The sequence below is a fragment of the Rhopilema esculentum genome, chromosome 6, assembly GCF_057945365.1.
Source record: "Rhopilema esculentum isolate cy_ngs chromosome 6, ASM5794536v1, whole genome shotgun sequence".
NCBI lineage: Eukaryota > Metazoa > Cnidaria > Scyphozoa > Rhizostomeae > Rhizostomatidae > Rhopilema > Rhopilema esculentum.
In genome coordinates this window covers 7,706,341-7,722,841 of record NC_142820.1, presented here as the reverse complement: position 1 = coordinate 7,722,841, position 16,501 = coordinate 7,706,341, and the positions used below count along the sequence as shown (strand labels likewise).

At 36.5% G+C, this 16,501-nt stretch overlaps 1 protein-coding gene across 7 annotated transcripts in view; it reads left to right on the top strand.

Moving 5' to 3' along the window:
• The window catches only part of LOC135686905 (inverted formin-2), a 40,436-nt gene that overhangs the window by 13,664 nt on the left and 10,271 nt on the right, over positions 1-16,501 (top strand). For all 7 annotated transcript variants that reach the window (XR_016143832.1, XM_089108976.1, XM_089108971.1 and 4 more), the window contains 16 exons: positions 1,504-2,044; positions 4,240-4,355; positions 5,539-5,698; positions 6,871-6,904; positions 7,142-7,286; positions 8,798-9,775; positions 10,287-10,348; positions 10,793-10,895; positions 11,504-11,589; positions 12,537-12,637; positions 12,880-12,950; positions 13,435-13,542; positions 13,742-13,812; positions 14,680-14,800; positions 15,165-15,329; positions 15,901-16,210. Coding sequence is in view for 6 of the 7 variants with exons in the window: in XM_089108976.1 (XP_088965102.1) it covers positions 1,621-2,044; positions 4,240-4,355; positions 5,539-5,698; positions 6,871-6,904; positions 7,142-7,286; positions 8,798-9,775; positions 10,287-10,348; positions 10,793-10,895; positions 11,504-11,589; positions 12,537-12,637; positions 12,880-12,950; positions 13,435-13,542; positions 13,742-13,812; positions 14,680-14,800; positions 15,165-15,329; positions 15,901-16,210 (3,055 nt within the window). In the remaining variant the exon portion in view is untranslated. The remainder of the gene's footprint in view (positions 1-1,503; positions 2,045-4,239; positions 4,356-5,538; positions 5,699-6,870; positions 6,905-7,141; positions 7,287-8,797; positions 9,776-10,286; positions 10,349-10,792; positions 10,896-11,503; positions 11,590-12,536; positions 12,638-12,879; positions 12,951-13,434; positions 13,543-13,741; positions 13,813-14,679; positions 14,801-15,164; positions 15,330-15,900; positions 16,211-16,501) is intronic.

The following is a 16,501-nucleotide window of genomic DNA, read 5'->3' as shown; positions in this document are numbered from 1 at the left end:
GAGACACCAGCCAGGCAGTTTTTACGTCAAACAACGTGCAGGGTTTTGCTAGTTTGACTGTACAAGCAAGATGTTATTCAGACATGGAACGCTTGTTGCCCATTGTCCGTTTCCAATAAGGACTAAGGCGATTATCTTCAGACACCATATCCCCTACATGCCTTCATTTCCGGCCCTGCATGTCCCAATTGTTTCTCCATTTGCCAAGAGCATTCTTTAAATCTATAAATGCTGTTATCGTGTTTTTTATCTTAAGCACTAAAAGAAGTTAAGCTTCCTTTTAACTTCGCTAAAAAATTATGTTGACTTTGAAGCAAATCGATATCTATTCCTCAAATTGTCACCACCCCAGCCCCCCTCCCCCCATATAGGCTGTTAGTTGAAGTAGGTCATGTTCTATATTTTGAGTCGTCACTTCTCCAGGATCCTTTGCTCCTTAAATATAGTTACAATCATGACTAGTTGTCAATTAGCCAAGTATTTAGTATACTGTAATTAATAAAAAAAGAAAATTGGTTTGAATGATTTATTTTTAAAAAGTTAGCATATGATCACCTGAAATCATCGCAGGCTAGTTGCAGTTTGGACACGCCTGTTAAATTATTGAAATAGGTAAGTAATTTGAAATTCAGCAAGATTCAAGAGCTACCTGTTCTAACCTTGAATAGGACAATGATCTATGATAATGATCTACAATGGACAGGTGAAAATGTCCTAGAACCGACAAAGGAAATAATTAAGAAGAGCCAAACAGTTTGTCAGTTTACTGACTGCCTGTTGCAAACGTAAATTGGATTTCAAACCCTGCAACAACAGTGTAATAATACCATATTTTTTCTAAAAACCCGAAATCCCCTGGCTCTTTTAATATCAATTCTTACCAATTTTTTGTGACTTTGGGTGCCCGTGAAAGTTGGAATGATAAAATTTTGAAATTCCATCAGAGTCTTAGAAAAAATATACTGAAACTGCATATCGAAAAAGTTTTCAAAAATTAACTTTTTAATAAAAATACAGACAAGTGTTCTCATCACAGGGTATTTTTTGTTCCCATACACCAAATTGATGTTTTCAGGAGGGTACCGCCCCAGAAGAGCGGATACGCCGATGAAGGGGAGTCAGGGAGTATTCCCCCAGTATCGGGCACATCAGGGTTTTGTGAAATCTCTTTGTAAAGTCTCTAATTTGCTTGCCCCCCCCTCCGTCACCACTTTTCATCCTGCATTGGTGCCCCTCGTTGGGTTTAAAGTCCCTCCTGGGACGATGCTAATGATAATTCAATTGAATTGCTCTATAATATGATGATGGTAGTAACGTATTTGTTTGCGCGGGTTTTCTTTGACGGCGATAGAATCGATTTAGGCACCTCTTGCTAATCGCATTTTGCATGCGAAAGTTTTGAATGACTGTTTTGTAAATTGTATAGCTTGCCGTTGAGACAGGGATGGTAAACAAACTGGCTTACACCACAAGAAATAAGGAGGCTTTGTTTTTATTTTGTAGGAAACAAAAGATTGAGATGAATCGTTGCTGATTACAGGTTGGTTGCAAGAGAAGCGTCTCATGAACTGATGCTCGCAAAGTTGCTCTACGATATTTAATGCAGAGTAATTGCTCGTCATGACTAGCAAAATGAAGAAAACAAAAAGTTGGAAGGAGTTTGTGAAAAAGAAATTCACCAGCGATGAAACAGACGGCAAGGACAAAGAAGATGAGTTATTGAACAACCTCAGTGAAATAAATTGGAATGTGGACTCTGAGTTGGTGATTAAGTTTTTGACTATACCAACAGCAAAGAACTACACGGCCTTACGTCGGCAGCTGGAAATTTGTGATGCAGAATGGATGACAGAGTTTCTTGCTCACGATGGCCTGGAAGTCATGTTTTCTGCCCTTCGCCAAATGAGTGAGCGCTCATACATCAAATTTGTAGACGCCGTATTGCAGTTAGAGTTGGTTCGTTGCATCAAAGCTGTCATGAATTCAAAAATTGGGATGGAGTTTGTGTCTGATAATGGCGAAATGGTGCACAAGTTGACTCTAGGTAAGGAATAATTTATAATACTTTTTTTTAAAAAAACATTTAATCTTTCTGTTCTAAATTCGTCAATGAAGCAAAGGAAGAAAATTTAGGATTTCGTTAAATTTAGATCATATATTTTTGTATCGTATGTGTGGTCTGATGGGTATCTTATAGATGAAGATAATAAAGGACGTTGTCACTTTGGCAGGAGCACCTCAATCTTAGCATCCAACATTTCTAAAAAAGCCTAGAATTTGAGGATAATTAGGGGGAATTGCGGATGTTTGTCGGTGCTCAGAACGACGGTTCGTTCTTAGCCAATATCAACTACGGTTCATGCGGTCTTCTATATTTTCTCCCAGTTCTCTGTTTCTTCCTCATATTATCACATCTGATCTGCACAGGTGCTTTCTTTGCCTGAAACCAGGACATAAGTCTAGAAACCAGGACATAAGTCTAAAAACTTGTTAATTGTCTTTCCTTGCAACAGCTTCAGACATTTCAGATACATAATCGTCAATTACTGAAACAGGATTACGAATTAGAGCGATGATTTAAGTGTACAAGGTTTAAGATGGGTGGCTGGGTTTGTCCCCGAAAGAAGGCAGTAAATGACGTAATGTGACTGCCGCGATTCTTCTTTGTTTATTTGTTTTGTTTGTTTGTTTGTTTGTTTGTTTGTTTGTTTAAGCCACTGTCAACCCCGTTTCATTGAACTCAAACGTTGGTTTTAATCCACTGATTTTGCTACATTGTGCTTTGGTGGAAGGGGGGGGGGAGGGGTATTAGGTTGAAATGGAATATTGGTGAATATCCGTCTATGGGCCTATATCTTTCCAAATTTCGTCGAACTTTTAGCTTTTTATAAGCAACTCTTCAGAGATCATGATTATATTTTACTTGCATTTTCGCCAATTTGTCTTTAATTGAAGCTTTTCAATTCATACATTTATTGATATGAACTCGTTTTTCATACCGCGAGTTGCAGAAAATTATCCGTGAGAATTTGCAGTCGATGTTCCTTTAAGAACACCTGCTTTCTAAAGCTTCCTTAATCTGTGTAAATAGCATGATAAATAGTAAGTTGGTATTAGTCTTTATCTATGAGCCAACGTTTGATGAATCAATTTGAAAATACTTCTTAATGATAATGTCACCAAGCTGCGTTTATCGATTTTGTTTTGTTTTACAACCGTGAAATTTAACCGTCTCCTGACAGACTGGCTCGTTAAATTTTTATGGAACAGAAGCAGGCTCTTTGTCTTACCTTATAAGTAGTCTGAGCGATGGCCTATTTCAGCTTTGACTTAATTCATTTGGTCAACACTGCAATGGAAAGCTTAGAGTCAGCGTTTAGCTAGCAAGCAGGCTTTTGCTAGTCGTATGTAATTATTAGTTTAAAGCGTATTTGATGTTTGATTTGAAGTGCCTTGGCTTTGCTAATGTTTGCGTTATACGCCATGTAAAATCATTTTTGTAAATTGGAAGTGTGAGATAAAGGGCAAGCCCGTTAGGCAGAAATCTTGTTTTCACTTAAGTTGTTCTTGCAACATTCTGTGAGCCTTTGAATCGATCGAGCCTCTGCATTTTGGTAAACTGTTTGGTCCTCTGTTACATCCGTTTTTATTTGCAAAGAAACATAAAGTTAATGATCAAAGAAAAAATGTCATAGATATGTTTGTTATAAATTGCATTCAACTGCAGGTAGATCCGAACAGCTGTTTTTCTTTGTTGTTTTACATTAAACATCAATCACATATATTAGATTTATTGCAGCTGTAATAAGCTTATGCCTTGTAATAATGATTTATTGCAGCTGTAAATGGGAAAATTTGGGTTTTGTAGGATGAATAAAAATGGTCTTCTATAGATACTCTAGTACTCTAGGTGATTCTGTTAAATTTTATTTACTGTAACTTTTCTTACAAAAAATGGAAGTGTATGATAGCTGTTTTATTCTCCGTTTGCATTTCTTAATTCTGTATTACCCATGGTATAACCAAGATAAAATAAGGGAATAAACGGCTCTCTTATTTTATCTTGGTATTACCCAATTGGAGCAGCGATTTAAGAAAAGCGTCATCAAAGGACTGCTTTTGCTGTTGCTTCTTAATTCTAACAATTTTCTCTTTTAAGCTCTGAGCCATTCCTAAACAAGCAATTTTCCTACAAAACCTTTTTTACACCGCGTAATCAAAATGGTTGTTTTGTTTTAGCTATGGATACAAAAAATACCATGATGAAAAAGCAGATATTAGAGATGCTGGCATCAGTTTTAATGTACAGTGAGCCTGGCTACACCCTCGTTCTCGATTCTTTGGATTTTTATAGGGTAAGTAAGCGTTACAAAGGGCATTTTAAGGTCAAATGCAGCTTTTGCATTAAACATAAGGTAATCTTCTGTTTGCTTCTATATATATATATGTGTGTGTAAGCTGGTACTATTTGTAGTAGTACCCATGGTAAAACTACTTTTGGGGTTGGAAACGAGAGGGGTACTTCCTCCGAGAACGTCTGAGACACCTTACTTTGCTTGCAGCAGAGGCTTTGAAGGGGTATTTCGAAAGTTGTACTTGATGATTTGTTTTTATTGCTTTTGAACAGCAAAGCTTGGGTTGGGCTGCATTTTAGTCCGGATCAATGCTTTTGAACTATTTTTAGAAGTAGTTCGAATTCCTAACCACGCCTTTTGCTCCTATCTTAACCAAAAGACAGTATTAAAATTAGCCCTTGCTCTTGTTAAGCTCTTTTGATGTTCTGTGTTATTGTATAGTAAAGTGATGGTTTCTAGGCCGGTATCCACATCCAGATTGAGTCAGCTGACTTTGATGATCGACCGTTTCAGAATTCTTATGTTAGGAATTCTTTAAAGTGGATTTCACAAAACCTCATTTCATGGAAATGTAGTTTTGGAAAGGATTTCGATTCGTAAATCGCACTAAGGCTATTAAGTATATTTTACTTTCCTAGCAATATCCAATATCAATCTAATGAGCTTGTTGCGCTATAATAGTCTAGTTGCTAAAAGTGCTCCAAAATGTCACTGATGACCACAATTAAGGTCAGGCTTTCGTCATCTGGCTATTCACTTAGATTTGTTTTCAGCAGGACGCCATTCGCCAATTTCAAGTTACTGATGAATAATCATTTGTTTGGAGACAATTCTTACTGTTTGGGGTTGTAATGGTTATTACTAAACCATGGGTGGAGAATGGTTGAATGGAACCCAAACTGGAATCAGGGAATATAAGGACATAAAGGGATGTTGGGAAATCTATAAATACTTGACTAATGGAATCGATATACCCAATATTAGGAATAATGGAAAAAATAAATCCAATATTGAGATTAATTGTACCGATATACCAATGTACTTGAATTCACTGTTTGGAAGTATTGAACTAAAATGGGCAAAATTTGCCTATTTCTAAGTTGCGAGTAGGTAAACTTCACGTTTTTCCTGATAAAGTAAAAGCTATATTTTATAAAAATCTTCCCATTCTTTTTTTTTTTAGGTCCAAAAAGGGCAACGATTTCGGTTTAGTCTTATCATGAATGAGCTGAAAGACTCGGATCTTACACAGTACCAGACAACATGTCTCTCTTTTGTCAATGCTATTCTTCTCACAACCCTTGACTTTGATGATAGAGTTCGCATGAGAAATGAATTTATTGGTAAGTTGGTCTAGATTCACTGATTTATTTACCTTGACTTTTAAACTTCCTTGCAATATCCAGAAAACACGGTATCAGGCACCACAGAGCGTTGAGAAAAGTGGCGGGGGGATCTAAAGATGTGGGGGGGGGGGTTGAAAGGTATTTTGTACTTTTTGCAGTGGGGGATGGGGATAAAGCCTGTGGTGCCTAAATAATGGAGATGTTAAATGATAGCGACCAAATTTGTCAGTTTTTAAAGCCTTTTTGTGAAAAAGGATTCCCATAAGCGGCGGATTGCCCGAAAGATTCTAATGTGTCTTACAAATGGCATGGGCAACTGCGGGCAGCGCTCAACTTTTTTCGTGGTTGCGGTCCCAGCGGCACAGTGAAAACTATTCTGCCTGCAGCGGCTGTTATTGTAGAACGAGACACGGATTTTATCCAGGTATATCTAATTAAAGAGCTTTTGGAACCCAAACTTCTCTTTGTTCTTACCTACTTGGCTGAAACTCAAGGTTGACTTTGTATGAAAACAAGGTTGAGACTTATATTTGGATGTTACTGGAAACTTTAACGACATGAAACATGAACCAGGACGTACATCAAAGTTTATCAATTATTCCAAAATATTATATGAACATCAAAATTCAAAAAGTAAATCAAAAGTTCGTTGTTTTGAATGTGAAGTTGTGAGACTAAATTTAAGAACTGATAAAAGATTATAAATAACTCCATATTTGTTTTTCACAGAAAAGAGACCTCTATTCTGTGTTTTTGTCGAGGCTAAATTTGTAATTTTGGTCTGGAGCTGAAAATAAATGTCACTGGAAGATAGTAGCAACATGAGACTTCACGCTAGATTAGTTAGATTTTTATATTGTTTCAGTTTTCATACATTATACTTAAGAAAGATACATAGCGAACCATAGTCTTTGCCAAAATATACACATTCTTATAAGGGTAAGCAAGCATCTTTGCCAGCAAAGTCAGGATTGGTTATCGTCTTTCCAGTTGCCAATTAGATTACCCGCTCAAAGCCTTCCTCATAAGAACAGTGAAAAGAAGCGTGCCTCGCGTGTAATAGTTGAAATTTTTTATTTCAACAACCTTACTAACAGTCACCTAGGCTGTACGACAAAAAAAATTATTCCAAAGAAATGGACAAGGTTTTACATACTTTTTTTTCGTAGGACTTGGGCTGTTGGATATTTTGACGAAGCTTCAGTAAGTTATTTCGTCTTGATTGTTATTATGATTTCCTTTTTTTGTGGATTCTTTAATCCGCTTCTTTCCTTTATGGGCAATATGTTTGATTTATTTTATTTTTAAATGTTGTGTGTTCTGCTAAGTTAACATGACCTGATAAGTACGTTTTTAGATTCCTTTTTTTACAACTCAAACTTACATAAACTCAATCTTAACAATATGAAATTAGGCCACCTTTCCCAATCTGTATTTCAGCCAATCTGACGTGGATGATGCTGATCTGTTCGTGCAACTCGATGTTTTTGAGGAGCAGAGAATGCAGGATGAAGAAGAGCTGACTTGTGAGGGTGGTGTGGACCTCAACAATCCAATGCAAGTTTTCAATGCCTTGTTTCTAGAGGTAAGCCTTGTCTAGCACTTTTTGTATTCATAAATGGGAATAGGAAGAGGTTATGGGTTTGAAGAGCCTACAGATCATATGATTTAGAAAATAGAAAAATACCTGCACGGTCACCCTTTTTACCGCAGATTGTTAAAGAAATTTTGGCACTTTGATGGATTGACTTTGAAAGGAGAGAGGTATTGTAAAAGGAGAGAGGTATTGAAAAGAGTTGATATGTCGTTGATGCAATGCAGACGTGAAAATATAAAAACTTTTAATATAACTTGACTTTATAATTTATTCTAATCTCTTTTACAGTAATGAGCTCTATGCCTTCTATTAAAAGCCTTTCGGTTCCCTGGGATGTTTATTTGTGCTAGCGTAATAGGGGACAAAGAAGTAAAAAAAAGGACTTGGCCTATGTATCATAACAACCAAAATTTCTCCTAAATAGAACGATTTTTACAGGTTTTCTGATAAACTAATAGGATTTCCACAAAAAGTGTATGAAATGCTCATACAGTTATTTAGATACAATATAAACAAGCTTGTACTGATAGCAAAAATAACATGAAACATCAGTCGTTTGGTTCTTAGTTAAAAGCAACTGCACTGCACTGAAAGGGTTATAAGAACAGTACTTTGAGGCTTGAATTGGTGTCTGATTTATGGATTTAAACCCTATGGAGTTGTGATGATTCTACTGCTGTTCTATTCTAATTCGCCAACAATGTGGACTTACGTCATCCTTGCTTGAAGTCCTATTTTTCTATACAGTGCCTCTCTGAGATGTTGGGAAACTTTGCAAAGCTCTTCATTGAAACAATACCTTGAATGAATTCATTCTTGCGATCTGAATAATCCCAACAGCAGCTGTTCTTTAATAGCGGTTGTTATTCGCTGTTGTTCATTTTTAGCATACTGTGAAATAGCATAGGAAAGTATTATTTAGGGAGGCTAACAACCTACGTTTGGCTTTGGCATTGTCTAAAATTTTTCGATAATCTGTCTAGAAATATTGTTAACTACATGTATAAATACTTTTTTGGCGCTGTTTTGTAACTCCTTGTGCAAGGCAAATATCAAGCCAGTTAATCAAGTGGCAGTGGTAGAGTGTAAAGTAATACATCTAACGAATTTAGGTCACGCAAGTCATGCATTTTCTACCGATTGATTGTGATAGTAAGGGGCATTTGTTATAGAATTTTGAAATTGTGATAGTAAGAAGCATTGTAACGTTGGAGTGACAAGTAGGAAGAGTAACTATTTGTTAAAATAGGGAGGAGACTACTATTCAAAGTTTTGAAGACCATGGGGGCAAGGGGGCACGTTCCTCCGTTCGTAGCCTCTTATCAGTAGCTCAAGATTCAGTTTGGGTGTAACTGCTGTTGCCTTCAAGCTTAAGCTTTCTCAGGGAAAGAATTTGAGCCACAGGTCTTGCAGGTTGACGTCATGTGCCCTTACCGCTACGTAACGGGAGATAAAGGAGCTTGAGGAGTAACCATCTAACGAAAATTTCTTTTTCGTAGGTCGCTGATAAGCCTCATCTGACAAACCTGACCTGTATATTGCAATCTTTGCTTGCTATTGACAATGAAAACCCAATGATCGAAAATGTTTGGCAAACGCTGGAAGATGTCACGCGCAAACTTGTAATAACGACAGAGGAAAAGGAATTAGAAAAAATCAAATCAGCTGAAGTTACACCGAAATCAAACACGGTTGAGGTACAAACAGAGCAGAAAAGTATGGAGACTCAAGCTCCAACGAAACCTGCTGTTATTCAACGAAGTATGAGTACAGTGTCAACACAAGTGGATACAAATGAACTAGGAGAGGAAAAAAAGAAGACAGTAGATGAGCTGCAAAAGATTACTGCACATGCACCGCCGCCGCCACCCCCACCTCCACCTGTGCCTGGTATGGGAGGAGAACCGCCTCCCCCTCCTCCGCCCCCTCCACCACTCCCTTTGATGGGAGGAGCCCCTCCACCACCGCCACCACCGCCACCTCCAATGATGGTAGGTGGCCCACCACCACCACCTCCCTTGCCAATGATGGGAGGAGGCCCTCCACCACCACCACCACCACCTCCAATGATGGGAGGAGGCCCTCCACCACCGCCACCGCCTCCAATGTTTGGAGGAGGCCCCCCACCACCGCTACCACCGATGGGTGGTGCACCCCCTCCGCCACCACCAATGGGTGGTGCACCCCCTCCGCCACCATTGGGGGGTGGCCCCCCTCCACCGCCAATGGGATTTGCTGTAGCTCATGCGCCAGTTTACTCAAAAGTCGCCCCACCAGTAGCCCCAAAATCAAAAATGAAAAAATTGCAATGGAATAAGATTCCACCGCCAATGCTCCAAAGGTCTTCGAGTATTTGGGAAAAAGTTGGCGAAATAGATGGTGTTCTTCCTAACTTCCAAATCGGAGAGGAACTCTTTAAGCAGAAAGTGGCAGAAAAGAAAGCTAAAGCAGAAGAGAAAAAGGCTGTACCAAAAGAGGTGCGAAACTAAGTTCTCTAGGAAAATAGTCTGGGAGGGGAACTTTTCAGTACTACAGCAGTTAACAAAATGTATGCGTAAAGTTTGGTTCAATATAAATTTTATTCAAAATTCTATTTTATGCAATCCCAATTTCTAAGTTTACTTTGAGAATAATTAAAACAGATTTTGCAAAAAATCAAGTTATCATTTATTTTTTGTAATAAAACCCAGCTAATTCAAGCATTTTTTTGAACGAACGAGGCCTCTTCATGTCTGATTATGAAGATGGTTTGGTGTCGTAAACATCGTTGTTTTTCTCTTTCCTATATAAAGCGTTCTGGTCAATTAGATTTAAAATTCCAAATTAAATTAATTCAAAACAATTTCAAGTCACCAAACTACTTTTCTGATTAATGTTTTCATCGATACTGCACGGTCATTTGCTGATCATGGTTGCTTCTTTTATTTATTAAATCTTTGATTGTATCTTCGATGTGTTGTTTCATTCAAATATTGTCCTTTCTTTTAGATTTCGCTACTCGATCAGAAAAGAAGCTTGAACGTGAATATTTTTCTGAAGCAGTTCAAGCGGTTTGTTTCAATCGTGCTTTAGTTTACTGTTTGTCTTTCTCAGTAAAATAAGCTCTAAAAGCCTCAAAACCAACCTGCAGACAAAGTCGTCAGTCCAATCACAGAAAAGCGACATAACAAAACTCACATTGGAGGTCCCATAATTCACCGCAACTATAATTTTAGCATGTTGTCGTCATTTGAACTATCCGCAGAAGTAAAGCTATATTTCTAAAGCCTGTCCATAAGTTTTTGTTTAATCAGCTATAAAATATATAAATTTGTTTCCTCATGTACAAGAAAATCTCAATTCTTGATCATTATAAAGGATAGAAAATTCATTTTTTGTTTAAAATGTCCTTTCTCGTTGAATTGTATCTGCGAATGCTATAGTCCATATTCGGTCAAAATTACAATGTAATATTAATGCTAGCCAAATTTAGTGACTTTCTGTTTTAACTTTAGGCCTACTGAGTATATCCTGAACTTGATTAAAGAAGGAAACAACAAAGAATTTGAGATCGATCGTTTGAAATGTCTCAAGAAGATGCTTCCGGATAGCAGCGAGGTAAATATGGGCTTCTGTTTAACATTTTGACTCAACATTTCCAAAGTTTCTTTTACTAGGATCGACATTTCGAAATTTTAGCCAGATTTTTCTGGAAATCAGCAAGTATGAAATTCAGGCAGGACAACTGTAAAAGTTTAAAAACAAATGTAAAATTCTGAAGGTTTCCGAATACTCTTGCTTCTTTTAAGGCTCTAATCCTGGCCAATGTCGGAGGTGCATGATTGCTCGCCTCCCTGCACCCATTTAGGGCATTATTCGGAAGGGGATCAACCAACCTTGGTCACATTATACAAAGCATTATTTCAGGGAATAGCAAGGCCCTATATTTTCTCTATTTAGAAAACTAGAAGATTAAAAAATTCAAAATTATTGTGAAAATTTGAAATTTTGGCAGTCAACATTTTTCTCATCAAAAGTTTTTTCATGCATTTACATGTCAAATGTTAATTCCAAATCGAATCATTTGGATAAAAGTATTTTCTTCTCGAATTTTAAGCTGCCCCTGAAAAAATTGCAAGTTGGTATTTATAGGTGGCACTATGCTTAAATGAAATGCATGATTAAATTGTTAAAGCTATTCACAATCCTGAATTGTTTTCTTACAGATCGAAACATTCAAATCATTTGATGGTGACAAAAGCAAGCTCGGTGCAGCGGAGTTATTTCTCATGGGTCTCATAGCAGTGAAAAGGTATTTTTCGAACATTTCATTAAGGGTATTAATTTTGAAAGTGTATAAGGATAGCAGCGAGCAGATTTTTAGTAGAGTTGAGGCTAGGTTAGGGCTTAGTATTTAGAGACGATTACCCTAAACGGATATTCTTGTTACAGTTTTAAATGTTTTCCTCGCTGCAATATTTTTGTTCTGAAGATAAATAGCTTACCAATGATAAATGTTCATGCAGATATCGAGCTCCATATCTAGAGTGCCCCACTCTTTGGATAGCCTGCCAAGAGTATACTTCAACGAATATAAAGCAAATGTTGCACCTGAAAGAGAATACCGATCTCGTTTATTAAAAGAAGCAATCCTCAAGCCAAATGTGATTGGGTCATGAAACAACATTATCACGAGAACCAAGTGCGCCAAAAATTTACTGCAAAAAGGATTTTGAAATTGAAAACAAATTTGGCAAACAAGACCTTTTTTAATAGTTCTTTTACAATTGGCAAACAAGGCCTTTTTTAAATAGTGACTGGGGGTCTTATAAGATTAAAACACAATAACTGGATTTGTGCCAACAGAAAGACCTTTTATAATGTACCCTCTTCAACCATTTGTACATTACCCCAGCATATTTTGTGCTTAGTTTTTTATCCTATCCCGTTGTTTCTTACCCTGAGGAGTGTCAAGAAAAAAACAATTTTTGTATGCCGCAGAAAATTATCCGCTTTTGGCACTTCGTTGAATGGATAGCAATATATGATTTCACTTTTTCGAATAATGACAGTAGTTCATTTTTCACACCCTTGTCCAGCAGTCAGAGGTCCCATCATTTAGCTTGAAACTCAAAGTGGCAACTGTCTAGCTCGAAACACCTAAACAGCTCTGCCTTCGCGAATGAAGAGATGAAAGCTTTTAGGACTCAAGTTAACTGTAATTTTCACGAGTCAATAACTGAGATATTTTTCTTCCAGGTATGAACTAAGAATAGACTGTATGATTTTCAAAGATGAATTTGCTTCGCACAAAGAGGCACTTTCACCACGGATTAAAGTGTTGAAAAAGACGATTACAGGTTGGTTGTTGCTTTCGATTCGCTATCAACTTTTTCTAGCCTTGATATGTGTTGCTAGTTGGTATGTTACAGTCGAGTAACTGAACTAAACTATGCGGTGTGTTTAAAACCAATCATTTTATTAACACCGTGAATTCTTTTATGTTCTTCGCATCCACTTCAGTTTCTTCGCATGTTTTCATGATCGAGAGTTGTAAGCCACTTTTTTATCTTTTAAAAATGTATGTACCTTTATTTTTTAGATCTATTGCATTCTGAGCTTCTTCCAGAACTGTTGAATCTAATTCTTAAAGTTGGAAATTTTCTCAATTATGTATGTTTACCTACTTTTATTTACATTTGATGTTTGATATGAGAATCAAATGGCATTGCACTATGATATCCAATTCGATATCGATGCGTTTATAAGAGCAAATGCGTTTTTAATATTTGCTCTTTGCTTAGCTTTTTCTTCTTTTGAAAAATTTGAAGAATAAAGAGCAAATGCGTTTATAATATTTGCTCTTTGCTTGGCTTTTTATTCTTTGGAAAAATTTGAAGAATAAAGAGCAAATGCGTTTATAATATTTGCTCTTTGCTTGGCTTTTTATTCTTTTGAAAAATTTATTTGCGTTTGAAGTTGAAGATAAGTAATATTTGCCCAGTATTATCTAAGTTGAATTAAGATGATTTTTGAATTAAAAATGTAACTTTTTTCTAATGAATAACTACATACCCACCAAATGTACAGGTTTCTGTCTTAATTTCAGAGGAGCTGAATGAAACATTAACGTTGTTTTAATACTTTTGTGTTTTAGGGCTCTCATGCTGGCAATGCACAGGCCTTCAAAATCAGTTCGTTGTTGAAGTTAACAGACACAAGAGCAAATAAACCTCGGATGAATCTCATGCATTTTATTGTTCAGGTAAACTGCTTAGAAATTATTTTCCACCTCTCCTTACTCAAAGGTTAATAATTTTTCAGCAGAATTATAGAATTTATGAAAAGCTTAGCTTTTTTAATGATCTACTTTGCTTGAGACATGTTAGAAATTAGCATTCATTGAGTCGATAAGCCATTGAATGACGTCATTTTGTATCTTTTGGATTTTTGATCGTTAACAGGCTATCGAAACAGAAAAGAAGGCTCTCTTGAAATTCCCAGAAACTGTACCTGACATTGATCAAGCTTGCAAGTACGTCGCGATCCTTAAATTTAGTATATTTTCTTTGTATTTGTACATAAATTAATATATTTATATATATGTATTTGTACATAAATTTTGTCAACTTAGAACAAGCTTGAGAGGAGCAAACATTGTCATGTACTGTTGTTTGCTATGTGCATTGTGATTACCTTCTTACCTACCCATTACCTTCTTAGGGAAGCCTTTTTTGTTGTAGAACCTTGTTCAGTTGTCATTATTGTATAATTTTTCGTCTACATAGAGAAGAAAACTATGCCTACTGGCACCACACCGTTATTAAGGATATAATAATAATTTTATCTAACATATAGTCGGAGAACGTACAAAAAAATAAATGTTAGGGATGTCACATCATTACAAGCATGTGCTAGTTATCAACATCGAAATCTTTGCCTTGGCCCCTATAAATACCTTTTAAATTTTTGTATCAGATCAAATCAGATCAATTCTTCTTTTTTCATAGCGTTCTATTGGAGTATTTATAAGTACACATGTTATTTCTAACTTCAAATGTTTGTCAATAGAATACAAAAAAGTTTAAGCAACTTGCTGGCTACCCTTAAAAACTGAGTTTGGCAATCAAATAGAGCTAATAATACTCATTTTAGAAATTTTCTTTCAAATAATTCTACTCGTATTGTTTCCATTGATAGAACTTTTGATATCTTTATATTATAATACAAAATTATCTATATACAAGCTTTTCACATGGATAGTATTTCTGTAAGCCTACGAAGACCTTTTAATAAAAAAACATGTAGGTTACTTCCATATAGATTAAAGAAGAGAAATCTATCTTTATAACATCGTTGATGAAATGTGATGTTTTCCAAGCTTTAAATGACTGATTTCTAGAGTGACGGTGGATTATCTGGAAGGCGAGGTTAAACTGCTACGAAACAGTGTTGCCAAGCTTCAGAATGGCTTGAAGAAAGCGGATCAAGATATACAGGACCAATTTGAATCAACAGTTGAGGTAGGTAGTTTGTCGTTGAGGTAGGTAGTTTGTCTTTTGCCCCTAGAATAGCACCATAATATGCGCACGTCCTAGAATTTTTGGTTATGTTTCTGCCCTAAGCGCTGCTGATCTCTTGTAGTCGAAATATTATTAAATCCAGGGAATCGAACAGCAGCATTTACGAAATGACAACACCCAACCGCATACCTGGTCCCTTTAATACCTGAATTTGAAATATGTCACTTTTGAAGATCGGTACAGTATGAAATGCAATATTTCCTCTTTAGGTAATTGTGCGTGATGACGGTAATGAATAAGATAAAACTGATAATTTTCGTAAAAACTGACTAATTTTTGCATTGCTTTATTTTGTTTATTTTAGGAAGCTTTAAAAGACGTCGAGGCTTTCGAAGAGAGTCTGAAAGAAATTCGAAAATTGGAAACCAAGTTCGCCAATTATTTGTGTGAAGACGTGAAGAAGTTCAAGCTTGAAGAGGTGTTCTTGGTATTCAAACAATTTTGTGATAACATTAATACAGCAAAGAAGGTACGTTGCTCAACTGCTGCTTCGCTTTATCTCATGATGCACAAGATTTCTGATATGACGTATACTCAAGTGTTCTGTGACCCTTTATTTTCTCTATGGGGCTTATCTCTTACTCAAGGCTGTGAGGGTGAAGGCCTAACGCAGTCTACCCCCATGAGTGAGACTAGCCGCATATCTTGGATGGTTTATTAACTGGTTCTAAACCAATAAAGCTACACAGAGAACAACGATGATCCTGCTACTCCTCTTACCGTCCAAATGATAACTCTGTTACGCCGGCAGCTTTGCGTTGCAAATTATGGCAACTCCTGATGACCTAATTTTGAGTGGGTTTATTTCTAGAAGAGCATTTCTGCGCTTTGATAGTTTTGTAAAACTGCTACGTATCTGTAGAAAATTTTATAGGACAATAAAATAAAATATATTGGTGTCTTTTATTTAACTCACAAATATGAGCTGAGCGCTGGTGCACAAGGTGCAAGAAAACTATTTTTCTACAGTACCTATACTCCTTCCCTACTCTAACCTAACACATTCCTATGTATATTGAAGATACTGCGTTGTTTCATAGGAAAATGAGCAATTTAGAATTCAGGAAGCAAAAAAAATTGAAAGGGAACGCAAAAAGAAAGAAATGGAGGGAAAACAAAATGGCCCTGGCGGGAAAGTCAAGTCGAAGAAACCAAAGCAACTTGAATTGGAGGAGACGTGTATTGTTGATAAACTGATGGATGAAATAAGAAATGGTTTCCCATTAAAGAAACGTAAAGTATCAAAACCTGCTTCACCTGTGGTTACCCTCACAGAGCAAAGTAGAAAGTTATCACGTGAAAGAGCCAAGATGTCAATTCGACGTGCAAGTTTATTCGCTAGCTCTTTGTGTATGTCTTCTTCATGATTTTGCATTTCATATTGACTTGTGTTCTTTTCTTCTCTGTAAGAGTGACTTCCATTTTAAGTCTTCGAGATATCTTGGTTACAGTCCTTGAGATTTTCAGTTGATAAATTGTTTGCCAAAATTTTTCTTTAAATGTTTTGCTGGCCTTAATTTGTCCTGTATTTTTATGGACAGAATGTTTTTGTAGCATTTGTTATCGAGCTGCTTTTGGAAGCCAAACCTGATTCTTCTTCGTGTTGTGTTATTTTGCTAGATTTTTGAAGAGCGCTGACGT